Source organism: Athene noctua, chromosome 14 (assembly GCF_965140245.1).
Source record: "Athene noctua chromosome 14, bAthNoc1.hap1.1, whole genome shotgun sequence".
NCBI lineage: Eukaryota > Metazoa > Chordata > Aves > Strigiformes > Strigidae > Athene > Athene noctua.
Genome location: NC_134050.1, coordinates 7,987,952 through 8,004,220, shown reverse-complemented (window position 1 = coordinate 8,004,220; position 16,269 = coordinate 7,987,952). Strand labels below are relative to the sequence as shown.

The window sequence follows — 16,269 nt, the reverse complement described above, 5'->3', positions numbered from 1 at the left end:
TGCGGTTTTCCTTTGCTCCAGATGACAGTTGTCTGCCTTTTGTATAATATGGTAAAGACCATTCTGTATCTTGTCCTCTGCATAAGACCTGTTTCAGGGTTTTTTTTCCAAACCTCTGTATTTCTGTACTGTAGATGTTCCTCTAAACAAAAGCTTGTAATTGTAGTGATTAGTTACAGCTGACATGCAGAAAATCCTGTGGTTAGTAGAGGATGTAGTTGTATGGAGCACAGGCTCTGCGACCAAGAAGATTTGGAGGCTGTCACCACAACTACATTTGTGTTTTTAGAATGAAGCCGCAGAAAATATTCCCATAGTTCTTGATAATTGGGCAAAGGAGGGTAAAGCAAGACCTCAGTTTTCTCTCCTACCTGCTTCTGAAAAGAAGACTGAGGTCAGTAAACCTGAGTAGGGCTGTCTCTGCTAATATTGTTTGGTTATAGAAAAACAGAGATATTTTTTTTCTTCTTTTCTTTCTTTCAATTTGCCTCTTGTTTTGGGGATGACATTAGAGTTCAATATTTGGCATCCTGAAGAATCTGGATGATATAGGAGGTACTGCTTCATACATACCTTCTAGGTACTGTAAATTATTGATGTGGGTACCTTTGCAAGTGCTGAACGATACCTGTTGTAAAAGTGTTCATATCACTTGTATTTGCAAAATGATAAACAAAAGAGTACTTAAGTAACATATGCTATATGTTATATATCAGGTCTCGCTGTAATAGCAGCCTGTAGAAATCTTGCTCTGTAAGGGGCTGTGTTCTGTCTGTGAGGAAGTATGTTGCGTAAAATGCTCACAGGTTTTGAAGGAAGTTTCACAGCAATGTTTTTGCACAGTGTGATAGCTGAGCATTTTATTATCTTGTACATGAATATATCCTTTTAGCATAGCATGGCAAGGAGGGAGAGAGAGGGAGGTGGTTGTATTACCTGTTACATGAAAGTGATAAATCATAGTAGATGAGATAATGGTAAAGATTAGATGATAAAAGAAAAAGGCAAAGAACAAGATGTTTGAAAAATTAGAACATTGATGTAGAGAGCAAGGTGAGGGAAAGAGAAGATCCCTATCAGCTAGACTAGAAGTGCCTGGGGAGAGAGACAAGTAAAGTTAATTTTGAAAATATGGACTTGAAGGTAAAGAGAGGAAATGCTTGCAAGTGAAGGGATATGTTGGCAGACACAGGCGACAGTTGAAACAACTGAAGATGAGACTGGAAGAAGGGATAAAAGAAATAGCAGCAACGTGTCTTACAGGAGAGGTAGAGGTCTTCTGTCCCCTTGAATGTGAAAGTAAGAAATACTGAATGTGGCATAGGAAAGAGATAAGACTCATCTCTCTCTATTTTTTAAAAAAATCGAGAAGATATTAATGTATTTTTTCCAATGTACAAAATAAAATTTAAAAAATCACAGATTATGGTATTCTAGAAGGGACTAGAATGTTAGGTGTGAAATTCTGAGAAGCGATAGTGTGTTGCCCTTGTAACTGAAGCCTGAAGGAGTGGAGCAGTAGCAAAGCTGTCAGTGCTGAAGAGAAGAGGGTGGCGGAATCTGTAGGTGGATACACCAGACTCTTTCATCTTCCTGTGCCAAGCCTGGGGAAGTTGTGGGACACCCAAGACAAGAATTTGGAGGAACAGAAAGGCGTGTAGGCTGAACCAACACCTATATATAGAGGAGGAAATAACTGTGGTTCTCATGTGGGCTTGTGGTTGGGTTTTATTATTTTTAAGGATGATCACTTTCTGTGTATAAGTATCTGTGTTATCAAATAACAGAAAGGAGTTTGGTTTTTGTGTGTGTGTTGACCAGGAGTTTTTCAAGAATCATCTCTTTCTGATGCAGGTATCAAGATGAACTAGTAAAATAGTATGGCTCAGTCTTTCTACTACTGTCTTGGAAACATAAAGAATCTTGTACTGCAATATGGGCCAGAGCCTGCATTTCTTCCCAAGGACTTTGAAAGTCGAGACAAAGGCTGTGTTTTCAGTATGATGACTTAATTTGCAAGGAAACCTTGCTCCAGTGATGGCAATTTGACTATTACTATAATATCTGAATGTTTTCTTATATTCTGAAAATGAGCTGTTCTGTAATATGTGTGACACCTAAAGTCAAAAAACAGTTTGTATGACAGTTCTCCAGCCTGTAGGGACCCTGATTTTGAAGTGAGCAACGCTGGGAGTTTGAATTCAGCAGTTGGAGCCATGTAACAGCTTCTGTCCTCAGTGTGACCCTTGCCAGTTCTGTTCCTGCTCTATGAATCCTTTTTATTGGTGAAAAGAGCATGAGAAATCTTCGTTACCATTTGTGTGTGTGGCACATGCTAGACATACTTCTGCATTCTTTTTCTCAATTCAATGAATTGAAATAATAAATTTAAATGCTGGTGTGGTATGGCCCATACTTAAAGGGTATTGCTGGATACACATTAATGAGTTGATTAGCAGGAATAATAAGAGCTGAAACCATCTAAATTGCCCAAGCAGTTAACTGTGTGTATGTGATATCCACTAAATAGGTGAGCTGATGTGTTTTGTACAAATAATTAAAAATGGCTGATGTATAAGGGGTGTGTGTGTGTGAAGCTTAAATATACTTAAGTGGCTTGTATTTTTATTCATGGAAGGTAATTCCGTCTTTGCTTTGCAAGAGGAGGCATCCACTTCAACCTGCTCCTCTAAACATTTTGAGCATTTCTGTAGAGCTGGTGTTGTCTAAACGTTGCCATAGCTAGGTGCAATAAATCTGCAGAACTCTTGCTCCAGCCTGCTCCAGGTTGGTGGGACTGAAGTCTGGTCCATCAGTCACCCATTCCCCAAGCCGAGGAGGACTCTGCTGCCTGGGCATGTGCTGCTAATTCAGGGGAGCTGCTCCGCCGGAAAGATCAAAAGCATCACAAGCATGCTTTCCCTCTGCAAATTCCTCGTGTAGGATTTTTGGAAACATAAGCCGGTGGTTAAATATAGCCATACATTTTCAAGTAATCCTGCCCGAGGTTGTTTTGAGCAATGTAGTAAAGGGAACTTTTCTGTCTTGTGGTAAGCGTTGCCCCTGCTTTGCTTGGGGAATTTGTATCCTACTGTCAGTATATGTTTAGAAATTTAATCTGGTTTAGTGTTACTATAGTAACAAACAGGTATCTCTTGGCCCTAACCTGAGGTATGTTTCCTCACAGCTGAAGGTTAGCTGGAGGAGAAGATGTTTCCCAGAGCCGTGCCAGACTGGCCAGTGGCAGACACCAGCTTAGCTCCTTCAACTGCCTGTGGAGACTCTTTGCCAGATATTGAGTTTAGGAATGCTTAAAGCATTTTCTCGAAGCTCCCCGGGTTTCTGTTGATCATGTATGAACCCATATTGTCCTGCAGGCGAGAAAAATTTACTGAAGAGGTGATCTGCCAGGTTGCTTATACTTAGGTGTCCTTCTGTCTTACTTTATAATGATTGTTGCTCCTAGATAAGATTCATTTTACTGTATTTTTTTCCAGAGCTCCAGACTGCTGTTATGCTATTATGCTTGCTATTTGTGTGTTGTTATCAGTGAGACAGGCGTGGTTGGATCATAGGTTTCTGTGTTGCAGAGCTTGCAATCTAAATAAAACCACAAGCCACCCTCTCGCCCCGCCGTCATCCTACATGGAATAACATGATAAATAGAGCTAGACTGGATTGGGAAAGGCTGATATCATGCATTATGACAGGGAGATGTATATAACATGTCACTAAACAGATATTTGTTTAATTTCTGGAGAGAAAGGCTTCCAAAATTCTTCCATGTGCAGAGATGGGAGATAAGGCAGTGTGTGCATGCTGTTCTGTCCATTGGGTGTGTGGTACCTTTGGGGACATGGATGATGAGTCTGTCATCCTCACAAGGGATCATCTTGGTGGTCCTCAGTGGTGTGCTCTTTGCCCTACCCAGTGATGCAAGGATTTAGACATCATCTGTCTCTGAAACAGCGTGAGGTTTGATAAAGAACAAAAGAGAACTGATCTTAAAAGTAATTATAATGGAAAAACTGGAAGATGTGAGCTTAACTATAAAAACAAAATTGGATTCTATTTGGTCATTTATTTTGCTGTTAGTTTAAGATGAATTAACACTTTTAAAATACCTATGGTTCTATACCTTTGTGGACTAAATAGATGGTTCTACCCCCCTTGTGGATTAATAAATACATGAAACAGCAAATGCATTAAGGGGCCAGGGTCATTCCACTTATGTATGTGGAGATCTCTGTAACTTTCATTTAAGTATTTACACTGCACCAAACTCTAGAAAAATAATTCTTTTTTGCCATGCCTATTATTTATGTAAAATTATTACATAAATATGCCTTTTATGCAACACTCTGCAAACACATAGCTTCTTGCTATGTTTTGCATAAATGGGGAAAAATGGGAAATCATGAATGACAGTCTTTAACTTCCCACACCTGCATGTTAGGGCATATGCAGTGTATGAAACTCCATTCTTGGTGAAGCCGTGTGAGGTGTAGCAGACTGTATTAACTTCGCCAAGATTCTGCTGATGTTGAATTTGGTACCATGAGCAAAAATTGTGCTCAAGACTAAGTTTTGCGTGGAGTCTCAGGGGTAAATTGTGGTTTTTATTCAGGGTTAATGTCTGAGCCTTTTCTAACTAAGGAAAAAAGGTTATGTTGATTTGAGGACAGATGGCAGTAAAAAATCAATTGTTCTCCTTTTTGGGAAATTAATCCTTTTTCTGAACCCTGGCTATGAAGAAAACTTCATAGTCTTACAAAACGGCAGCAAAATCACAGTAACCCAAGTTTAAAACTTAGATTGATAACAAAAGGTATCTGCTCCTGTTTACGTAGTTTAATTCTGGTTTCTGAGTTGTGTGTTGCTGCTTTGCTTTCTCAACAGAAACCTCACTGTCTGCTCCACTGTTTAAAAACAGCAGAGTGAAACTATGAAATAAACAAGAATATGACAAATTTTTCTGTCAGGTTTGTGATGTACGAATTAAAGCTGTTTGTATGGAAATTTCTTCTGGTGCCTAGGTCTTAGTTTCTTTTCATAGGATATGTAGTACTAAGCTCTTCACTGTTGAATATTTGAAACAGATCATAGCTTTTACAAAGGATAAAGACTGCCCAGAGAAATAAACTTTTTGTCCACTTGTCATAAACCTTTGATTTCCAGCCATTGCTTATAAACTGTAACTGTCTGGTAGTGGCTATTTTAATTAATGACTCTGTGGAGGTAATACATATCCAGAAAGTTTTATTCTTTTGGTTTTATGTAGGATTATTTTTATATATTTGAACAGTACTGCTCTGCTTGCCCTGAGCAATTATGCAGGAGAATTTCAGTAGGAGATGTTATCCAGGATCCAGGTGCAAGGAAGGAGGGGGCACATATATGTTGGTGCCCCCCCAGCCACTGGAATAAATCTGTTGGGAACAGGTGAAGCTGTGACCCTCAGGCCCCAAGACATAAGTATGCACGTCAGCCAAGAGGGGAAGGGTACGCTGTGCCTGGGAACCGGCTGCAGCGGGATCTCCCTTCCCGTGGAGCTTTTTTAGAAATGAACAACTGTCAATGACTGTATTGCAAGAGGTCCTTGTGTGACACACCGTGAGGTGACAGTTACTACTTCTGTACTTGTGTGTATTTGAATAAATGAAACCAGATCACTAGCTGGTGTACTGTCATCTCACTTGCAATAATTGAGAATCTGTCATGTATTTGCATTACTCAATATCAGTCATTTAATAGACTGTGGCAGTATTAGTATGAAACTTCGGTGAGCTACTCGGAATGCTGTGGTAAAACATTCTGTGTAGTTCTTTGTACATGAGTTTTGCTAAATCCTGGATTCCTGCTGCAAATTCAAATTCATGATGTGTACAAAGCTTTCAACACTTGAGCTAGTATTTCAGGAAATACAAGAGTGTACAAGAGCCAGTGGTTCTCGTATTGATTGAGTGGTTTCACTGTCAGTCCTTCCTTTTAAATGTTTATGCTCTTTTAAAAATACTGTTTTATGTAGAATTCAAGGATATCACTAGACATTGATCATATTTTACATTTAATCCCAACTGCATGACACTAAAAGTATAACTTCTAGTCTGGAAGCCCTAGAGAGAAAAGGGTCTCCTGCAAGTAACCAAGGAAGGTGGAAATAAAGCATTCATGGGACTTGCTACCCTCATAGTTATGTATTTACTGAGTACAGCCATGGTTTCTCCCCATTGGTTCCTGTTTTCATTTATACATATAATGACAGTAATATACAGTTAGTGTTGGTATGTGTTAAGATCTAGTCACGTGTCTATTGAGATCAGCGAAGAGGTTTCATCTATATCCTGAATTAGTGATTCTCCTGAGGCAGGATATTCTGTTGATATTTGTTTTGCAATGTTGAACTTGTCAATAAATGGTTATCTAGGATCTTGAGATTTCAAATTACAGACAAATTATCCGTTTCAACTTTTCAGAAATATTTAAGGCCTGATCCTGAAAAGTTGATCCAAAAATAATACTTACAAGGACATTTTTCAGAGATTACACTTCAGGGTTTTTTTTCTCCCAAGGAAAGTTTCAGTTTTGAATAAATAAACCTACAAAAATCCTTAAAAGCTGAATTCAAAATAAACTAGGAAAATTTCTACAACCTTTCCATCTGCCTCTCGCAGACTAGCTTAGCTTTGGCAAACCCTGTGAGTTGTGCAGGATTGCCTGAAACCATTCACAATAGAATGCCCTTCGGATATGCTCTTTGATGTGATTAGAAATCTTGGCCATGATGAATCGGAGCTTTCTCTGTGGTGCTTACCGCCCCTGTTTCTATTTATACTAGGCATGTTGTGAGTGAATATTGAATATTAACAGCGTATTGTGAAGTAGAGAAGTGTTATTTGTCCCATTATTTCCAGAGAAGGAGCTGAGGCACAGGAAAGCTGAGGTTTTTACCCAGGGGCACGGAGGAGGGGATGCAAGAGATGAGGCTGAGGCTAGTCTTCCAGCCTTAGGTTAGTGCCCAAACTGTCCTTTTCTTTAAAAACCCCAAATAGTGCAGTTGTAACAGAGAGGGCCAACTCTTCACATACGTGTGAAAACAGTGTATCTGTGATAATAGATTTTTGTTTCAGTGGCTAGATCTGTTAAAGCCTGGCTCTAGAATATGGATTAGCTTAATTTGTCCTTATGTTACATCTATTGGTTCATTTCCAAGATATCCACTAAGTTCTGTTAAAATCTTGAAATGTCATTTTGAGACCCATTTTTATCCAAATAGCCAGGAGCAGCATATGCACACTTCAAGCAATATATTATTTTGTTTTAAAAATATACGTTTTGATTGGGATAACTCCTAATGAAGATGTATTTTAAACAAAGCAATAATAGTATTTATATCCTTCTGGGGAATGTGGAATTTGCAATTTTGCCTTGATATTTCTTATGTATAATTATGTTCAGGAAGCAGTGCAAGTGGGACATTATTTGAAGGGAGAACCCTCCTCCCCCAAAATTCCTCCAGGTTTTAAGGATTGTCAATATAATGGCTTAAGATTTTAAGGGTCTTCCTAAACTTTAGGATATAAAAACATTGAGCGTAAAAGCTTGATCTGAAAATACAAGGAATGTATTTTGCCTTAAGAAACAGTTTGCTGAAAACAGCTTATGTTACACTCTTTCCTTGTTTTCTTCATTGTATGTGAAGTCTGCTGGAATATTGCACAAGGCTTTGTGTAACTTCAAAAAATTTCACATGAAATCAATCTTCTTTTCCCTCCTTTGAAAATGAGTATACTGGCCATAACATGGAGCCTCACATTAAATGGAAAGCACTGGTTTCAATATAAGCTGGTGGGTTTTCTGGATAGTCTCATAAAAACACCACATCTATCACTGTAAAAGTTGGGCTCAGAGGTCTTGCATCATGACAGGAGAAACTTCCCATGGTTTCTAAGTGAAGGAACCTACAGTAAGTTTAATTCGGATTTTTGTTTGAGAAAAACACCTATATCTGTCACAAAGGCAGCACTACTTAAAATTTACCATGTGTATTTGATTTGACAGAGTTGGATGGGTAGCTTTGGCTGTAGACAGTTTCCATATTCATAGATCATAGAATAATAGGATCATAGAATGGTTTGAAGTGGAAGGTACCTTAAAGATCATCTAGTTCCCACCCCCCTTCCACCAGCCCAGGTTGCCCAAAGCCCCGTCCAACCTGGCCTTGAACCCTGCCAGGGAGGGGGCAGCCACAGCTTCTCTGGGCAACCTGTGCCAGGGCCTCACCACCCTCACAGGGAAGAATTTCTTCCTTACATCTAATTTAAATCAATCCTCTTCCAGTTTAAACCATTACCTGTAGCCTTATCCCTCCAATCCCTGATCAAGAGTCCCTCCCCATCTTTCCTATAGCCCCTTTAAGTACTGGGAGACTTCTCTAAGGTCTCCCCAGAGCCTTGTCTTCTCCAGGCTGACCAACTCAAACTCTCTCAGCCTGTCCTCGTAAAGGAGGTCCTTCAGCCTCTCGATCATCTTTGTGGCCTCCTGGACTGGGTCAAGCAGGTCCATGCACTTATTATGTTAGTGGCCCCAAAGGTGGACACAGCACTGCAGGTGGAGTGTCAGGAGAGAGGAGTAGAGGGGGAGAATCTCCTCCCTCGGCTTGCTGCCCACATTTCTCCTGATGTAGTCCAGGACACGGTTGGCTTTCTGGGCTGCAAATGCATGTTACTGGCTCATAGTCAGTTTTTGTATCCACTAATACACCCAGGTCCTCCTTGGGGCTGCTCTCAACCCACTCCTCACCCAGCCTGTGTTTGTGCTTGGGATTGCCCTGACCCAGGGGCAGGACCTTGCACTTGGCCTTGTTGAACTCCATGAGGTTCACACGGTCCCCCCTCTGCAGCCTGTCCAGGTCCCTCTGGATGGCACATCCCTTCCCTCCAGCCTGTCGACTGCACCACACAGCTCGGTGTTGTTGGCAGACTTGCTGAGGGTGCACTCAGTCACTCAGTCCCACTGTCCACATCCCCAACAAAGATGTTAAATGGCACTGGTCCCATTACCAGCCCCTGAGGAACAGCACTTGTCGCTGCTCTTGTGGTGGTTTAGGCCCTGCTGGGACCCGAGACCACGCTGCCGTTGTCCCTCCCCCACCCTCGGACCGGACGGGCCAGGGAGTGAGATACAAACCCCGGGGTTGAGATAAGGAAAAATTTAATACAACAGTGTAACAAATAATAAACTGAACAACAACAACAATAGCAATAGCAATAAACAGTAATAACAATGAACAGGACCAGAAATATACAAAGATATACCACAGGAATGGAGCAGTGAAGGGGAGCGACAACAAACAAAAACTGTCGCTGCTCTTCCCGCGCTTGGGCGCCGGACCTGACGTCAGCATGGCATTGAATAGCCCGGCTAGAGCTCCCTCCCCACGTGCTGGGGAAACTTAACCCTATCCTAGCTGAACCAGGACAGCTCTCCACTTGGACATTGAGTCATTGACCACAACTCTCTGAGTGCGAGCATCCAGCCGGTTCCTTATCCACCGAGTGGTCCATCTGTCAAATCCATGTCTCTCCAATGTAGACACAAGGATGTTGTGCGGGACAGTGTCAGAAGCTTTGCACAAATCCAGATAGATGACATTAGTTGCTCTTCCCTTATCCACCAGTGCTGTAACCCCGTCATAGAAGGCCTCCAGATTTGTCAGGCATGATTCGCCCTCAGTGAAGCCATGTTGGCTGTCACCAGTCACCTTATTTCCCATGTGTCCTTGTATATTTTTTGGGAGGACCTTGTCCATGATCTTGCCAGGCACAGAAGTGAGACTGACTGGCCCATACTTCCTTGGATCTTCCTTTCTTCCCTTTGTAAAAAGGGGGGGGTATGTTTCCCCTTTTCCCATCAGTGCGACCTTCACTGGATTGCCACTACTCAAATGCGGTGGATAGTGGCTTAGTCGCTTCATCCGCCATTTCCCTCGGGAACCATGGGTGCATCTCATCAGGTCCCATGGACTTGTGCATGTTCAGGTTCCTTTGATGGTCTTGAATCCAATCTTCTCCTTTAGTGGGCTGTTCTTCATTCTCCCAGTTTCCTCCTTTGCCTTCTACATCTTGGGCGGTGTGGCTGGAGCCCTTGACGGTGAAGAATATAGCAAAAAAGTCATTGAGTACCTCAGCCTTCTCCATATCCTGGATTAGCAAGTCTCTCTTTTCCTTCTGGAGAGTCTTTGTTTTAGTCAATGTTCAACATATATCAGTGCCCATGGGTTTTAATTTACAGGCTACAGGCTGAGGTTATTTGTTTTGTTGTTTTTTTTTTCTTCTAGTCTGTCCTATTTTGCTTATACAGGCCAGGGCATGTTTCCTAGCTCCTTTTCTTTCTAGCACTGACAAGAACAGAAATTGAAATTGCTGTTATGTGACAGGTGCAAAAACTTGTATGGGTCTGGTGGCTGGTATTGTTGGAATTGCTTAATTACTATAAGGTATGTTTGAGAATAGAGGGAAATCTGAGTGATGTACCTGGGAAAGTAATTGTGGAATGAGAATTCAGTAAATGTATTTTCTCATACACATGGAAATTTAATGAAGCTGTTAAATTTGTGTGTACTTGAGTTTCATATGTGTAGAAGCTAGGAAGGAATGAGGAGTGTGCAGGTCTGGTGGGAATGAAAACAGTGATGTGCAATGATGTTCTTTACAAAAGTACTTAGAAATCTGTAAATACACCACTAGCTTTTAATCCTACTTCTCCAGTAAAAGGCTGATGGTCTTACTGGTGTAACAAAGCAACAGCTGCTGGTCTGGTGTTTGAACGTTATGTGTATGCAGTACTTCTTAGGCATGATGCCTTCTGCTCCCATCTTGCTACGTAACATATGCCACCCAGAAATCCATGTTAAGAGGAAGTTTTCAGGTAAGTGACTGAAACGCACCGTTTGTTGCTGTGAATATGTGAATGGGAGTTGTAACACTTGATTCATTCTACAGGGTTTTTATTTTTTCATATAATCTCCTAAGAAAGGAGGAAGAGCCCCTGGAGGTGGGCAGCCCCTCAGGTGGGGGCTCAGCAGTCCTTGGTTGGCAGTTAGGGACGTTTCAGAATAAATACCCATTGTGTAGGGTGCGGGACTGATAGTGCACTTTGATAGTTGACTATACCTGAAATAGTTTATTCAACAGTGGTTCAAAATTGCAAATTCCTTTGATGCTTTTGGCCAGGAGGTGTAACAAGGCAAGGCTCAGTTTTGGATGCTCCCAGTAGTGTGTCCGAGTGAGATAATTACTGTGGATGTCAGTCCTTGGTTTTCCTTCTCTTTTTGCACAGCTTTTCCCCTATTTTGGGTATGTGGAAAATGAGAGCATTGAACTGCCTTCTTTTTTGCTTTGCTTCTGCTGTGTTAAACGTTGCTGGCAAAGCAAATGAGAAAGCAGAATTATCAGCCAAAAAACAATTGTAGCTCAGAGTGAAAAAGAGAATATACACTCCCCTTTGGCAAATCCACTCTATTCACATCTGCTTAAAGGGTTTAAGCAATACGTGGACTTGGCCAAGAAAGGGCCCATGGAGTCTCAGTGACAATTTGCTGCTGATTACTGCAATTCCGAGGAGGCAGCTGTACTTTGCGTTGGAAGCCATCACGACGTAGGGTCATTAGGTCTTTGCTTAGCTGAGATTTATCCAGGAACTTCACTTCTGTCCTAGGTACATACATCTAAATGGTCAAACTACTGTGCTACTACTTGAGAATAGCTTGCTACCTTCAATCCTTTATGCACTGGGGGATCTTTCTCCATAAAACAGTATTTGTAGATTATAAGCAGTTCTTATGTTAATACAGCAGCCACTAGAGACAGAATCCTTTCTTTCAGTTTTTATAGGTAAAATTCATTAAATGTTACATTGTTGGAAGTGCTTCTCTTCAAACAAGGAACTTGATTTCTGATGCGTTAGACTAATTCAACCAAGCTTTGGGCTTTTCACTCAGGCCAGTGGCCAGAAAATAATAGTCACACCTTAAGTTATTTGACATATGAAGATTTTAGTAGCTTTCTCATCATGGTTTTTTACAGTAGGAAAAATCAGTGATTGCTTCCCTCACACATCCCAACATCAGTGTTTTCACTCTTCGCACCTTGGGGGGTTGGAGACAAGTCCTTGGTTGAGCATTCAGGGCTTTTGCCTCTTACGAGACTCCAGAGTGCCAAGTGAGCCCTTTCCCAGTGGAGCTGGAGAGCAATCACAAATCGCTTTTATGTGGGCCACCAGCAAGTCACTGTGTGGGAAGCACCCTGAATTTCTGTCAACACGAAGTTTTAATCTTTTCAGCTATAGACCTGCATTCTGCGTTTCACTTTCTTCTTTAATTTATCCAGATTTCTTTCTGTTTTCCTTTTTGGCCTCTATTTTTCCTGCAACATCAACTAATTGCTCACATTGCTGTCGTTCTGCCATGTAACATTGTTAGTATCACAGATGATGCTGTGTAGATGTTAACAGAATCATTGATGCTTTTTTGTCCCTTAGTTGTATTTTTTTAGTGAATTCCTTGTATGTGCAGTGCTCTACATCCCCATAGGATCTTATCATAGTACTTTATTTTCTGAATGTAAGAGGTTTGCTTTTGCAAGCCTCTGTTATTACCACTTTATTTCATCATGCCTGGTTTTAAGTTCTGAAATAGGATATTTTCCTGTTTCTATAATATTCTGATTCTTACAAGTTCTTGACTGTAATACATTATAGATTTTTGACAGTACATATCCTGTAATCTTTTTCTGCATTTTGTATTACTCTTAATTTTTTTTCCTTATTTTGTTTCCATATCAATATAGTACCTAAAAGCCCCTGTTTCTCACAGCCTTTAGCCAGGCGTTACAACTGGTGCAGCAAGTTAGCCCATCTGTCATTTTATACAGCAGTGAGGTCCAGGTCACTCAGCCTCAAACACTAGTGCCCCAGTGGGGATCATCTATTAGTCTGGGAACAGGAGCTGTATATCTTAATTAAAAGGCTAAAATGCTTGGTAAAAACTGTGGCCTTGTCCCAGGGAAGAGGTGGTAGTGATTTTTAAGGGGGGGGTTCTTGAATCTGAGTTGTGTCTCCAATGAGCATGAGATTAGGAAATCAGCAATGAGGGAGGTGCTACCCAGAACTAAATCTTAATCCTTTGGTCAATCTGTCCTGAAGGAGTTTGAGCAAAGATGAGGGACCTGGGAAGAGAAACAAAGCAGGGCTGAGCTACTTTGAGTTTCTACAATGGCAAATCTGGAGTGGAAATTAAATATTACTTACCTTTACTCACTAACGTAAGTAATCCTCCTTATTAGGAGAGGACAAACCTACCCACAGCTGTGGAAGGCTGGAAGTGTTCTTGGAATGCTGCAGACTTGTTAAGTGCAGGTGGTAGAAATGGATTGTTGCTTTTATGTGATGTTTACTCTTGAAAAGGGGAACTTTGGCTTTCCGGCAAGGCCCAAAATCACCTCGATAAAAGAGCTGAGTTGAAAACTTGAAAGGGTTGTTGAACACTGAGGAAGGAAACAGGTAGAGATTGACTGTTGTATCATACTGAACTGTGGATAAATGAACCTTTGAACTGTACCCTGCTACAAGCTTTAAGGTCTGAACATTACAGGAAATGTTTTCTTTGGTATCTGTCTGGGTTTTGAAGTATATTGTATACTCAGAGCGTACTATATGCTTTGTATACTTTGATGTAGTATATCAGAAAGTATAATGAGGCTGATAAAAGTTTTGAGTCTATCAGTGTTTGTCATTGTTGAAATCAGAGTTAGGTAATGTCAATAACTTTTTTTTCCTCTGATAGAAGAGTGTTTTTATTGTTATATTTATAGACAATAAATGAAAGTACCTTGAGAGAAATCCATGCTGGTGGTTTTCTGGCAGTTTCCGTAGTACTTTTTTATAACTTTGAGGATGGAAAGTGCTGGTCAGGTGCTGGGAGCTCAGCCTCCAGAATGCCACACAGCCCTCACTTGTGTATTTTTTGAGGACAGGCAGGAGCTGACAGAGAAGCTGGACCTTCATGTCCTTTCTGATGTCTCCAAACTTAACAGAAGAAAGGTAGTTATGTGAGAGCAAGCATGGGGATCAGTGTGTCCAGTTCCTTACCTATAAAGTGGAAGCAATGTTTTGTTGCAGTGTTTTGGGAATTAATAAATTAATGTTTGCAAGGTGCTCAAACATGGTCACCCCGTTTTATCACTTACTGATTATCATGATAAAATAAAAAATTGCTCAATGGTGTTATCCAGAAGTCTTCTGCATAACCACACACAAAACATGATATTTCCTAAAATGTTGTTTCTTGCAGCTTCTCAAGGTGTCTAAGCTTAGGCTTCTGCATAATAGTGCTATGGTCTAGGGGGGCTGGAATCTCTCTGCATCATTTGAATATGACAACAGAGTTTTGGTGGTAGCTTGGTGGGAAACTAGTCATGAAGCTACTGCAAGATCTCTACTGTGATGTTGAGATACAGGGGAAGAAATGCCTAATTAGTTCAACCTTTCTGGAGTTGACTTTGTTAGGTAGGATTTGAGTCCAGTCTGTATATTAGCAGCTGTAGTCAGTAACAGTCAGGCCTGTTGTGCAGAAGACCCTACCTGGTCAAAATTCATTTTATCCTGTGCAATTTAATGCCATTGTACCATCTCTCTGAAGGGCAGGATTTGCCCCACTGTGAGCCACCAGAGTTGCCTGTCATTTCTGACATGCGGAAGATACGGCAAGTGACTGTTTTTTGGATTCCAGCGGGGGTTTCCAGTTACAGTTTTTATATTTGACTGCTTTTGTGGCTGGAAACTTTTGCCAGCTGTCAACTTACGAGCAAGTGGCAATCTGCCTTCTCAAGCAAATGTGGCCTCCGTGTTTATTTTTGGTTTCACGTTTGTTATACTTATCATAGGTTAAAAATCCTGGCATAGCATCCTTGACCCTTTAGTAAGACACGCGGTGATCTTTTTTCATGGTTAGAGTATTGAATAGCTTGCCTCATGCGAGTACAAGTAACAGAAAGTCCCGACTCATGTAATACGCGATCGATTTAGGACCTTAGTTACAGAGGAGGTGTCGTATTAGGGTTTCCCCATAATGAGCAAAGGGACTTTTTGTGTGATATGAAGACTGAGTGCAATAAAGGGTGGCGGGAGATGAAAGTAAACAATTATTACAATGCATTTTCTTTTTGTGTCTCTCTGTTTGTTCTTGAACAGATTGAAAACATAGATGCATGCCTGAGTTTCTTGGCTGCTAAGGGAATTAACATACAGGGGCTGTCAGCAGAAGGTGAGTCAATTGGTTGTTTAAAATTCCGTTTTAAACAAGCAACATGAATTGCTATTTGTGATTGTAACCAGCACATGGAAGAGTAATATGGATAATTTAAACTTTTGACAGTCTTTACTTCTATTTTTCCCATCTCACTATGAAAGGTAGGTAAATAGATACGTAATCTCCACACAGTTGCCTTGTAAAAACAGTGGGACCAAGCTAAAATTCAGTAACTTTGTTTCTTTTTGCTAAAACCCAGAAATTTCTCATCTTAAGTTCTATAACTGGCACACTGATGAGTGTAGATTTTACACATATGTAACGGGAACTGCTGGCAGATGTGTGCCTTTTGAGAGAAAAATTTCTTTCCTCATTCTTAAATTATTCTCCTACGTGAAGAAGTATCCTGCTTTCTTCTCTTTTTTAAAGAAAGATTTTTTTTTTGTTAAAAGCTTGTTTCCAAATGCATGAAACAATAAAATCCAACTGTTTTGAAACAAAACAAAAAAAGACATCTTCACCTCTAATTGATCATTCTGCTTTTGATGAGCACCGTAATTTTTCTGAGACCCAAACATGACGCAGCATACTGTATTCCTTTATGCCAGTGCATGATGTATGTCAGGATGTATGGTACCTTCTGGCTCAGAAGCTGGTTAACTGCTGTCTTTTTAAGAGATCAAACAGATTTCTGTCATCTGCAGCACCAACTTATACTTTTGTTTAAATGTGCTGGAAAAGCAATTGGGTTCGATAGCTGGTAAGACAGACTTTGAGTATATTATGAGATACTTCCTTTGATGCTTCTCAGAACAAATAATTGGATGTGTGGCATCAAGTGAGGCTTCAAGTTAGATTTTGGTGACCGAGTTTTTTTGCAAAGCCAGTTTAGAGGAGGAGGTTATATCATCAGATCATGCACGTACATTTACTCGTGTGTGAATAACTTGATTTGCTTGTAT

The 16,269-nt window shown here is 40.7% G+C and overlaps 1 protein-coding gene across 4 annotated transcripts in view; it reads left to right on the top strand.

Annotated features, from left to right (window-relative positions):
- The window catches only part of NAV2 (neuron navigator 2), a 420,599-nt gene that overhangs the window by 260,912 nt on the left and 143,418 nt on the right, over window positions 1–16,269 (top strand). For all 4 annotated transcript variants that reach the window (XM_074918582.1, XM_074918578.1, XM_074918581.1 and 1 more), the window contains exon 4: window positions 15,250–15,322. In XM_074918582.1, coding sequence (XP_074774683.1) covers window positions 15,250–15,322 — 73 coding nt within the window. The remainder of the gene's footprint in view (window positions 1–15,249; window positions 15,323–16,269) is intronic.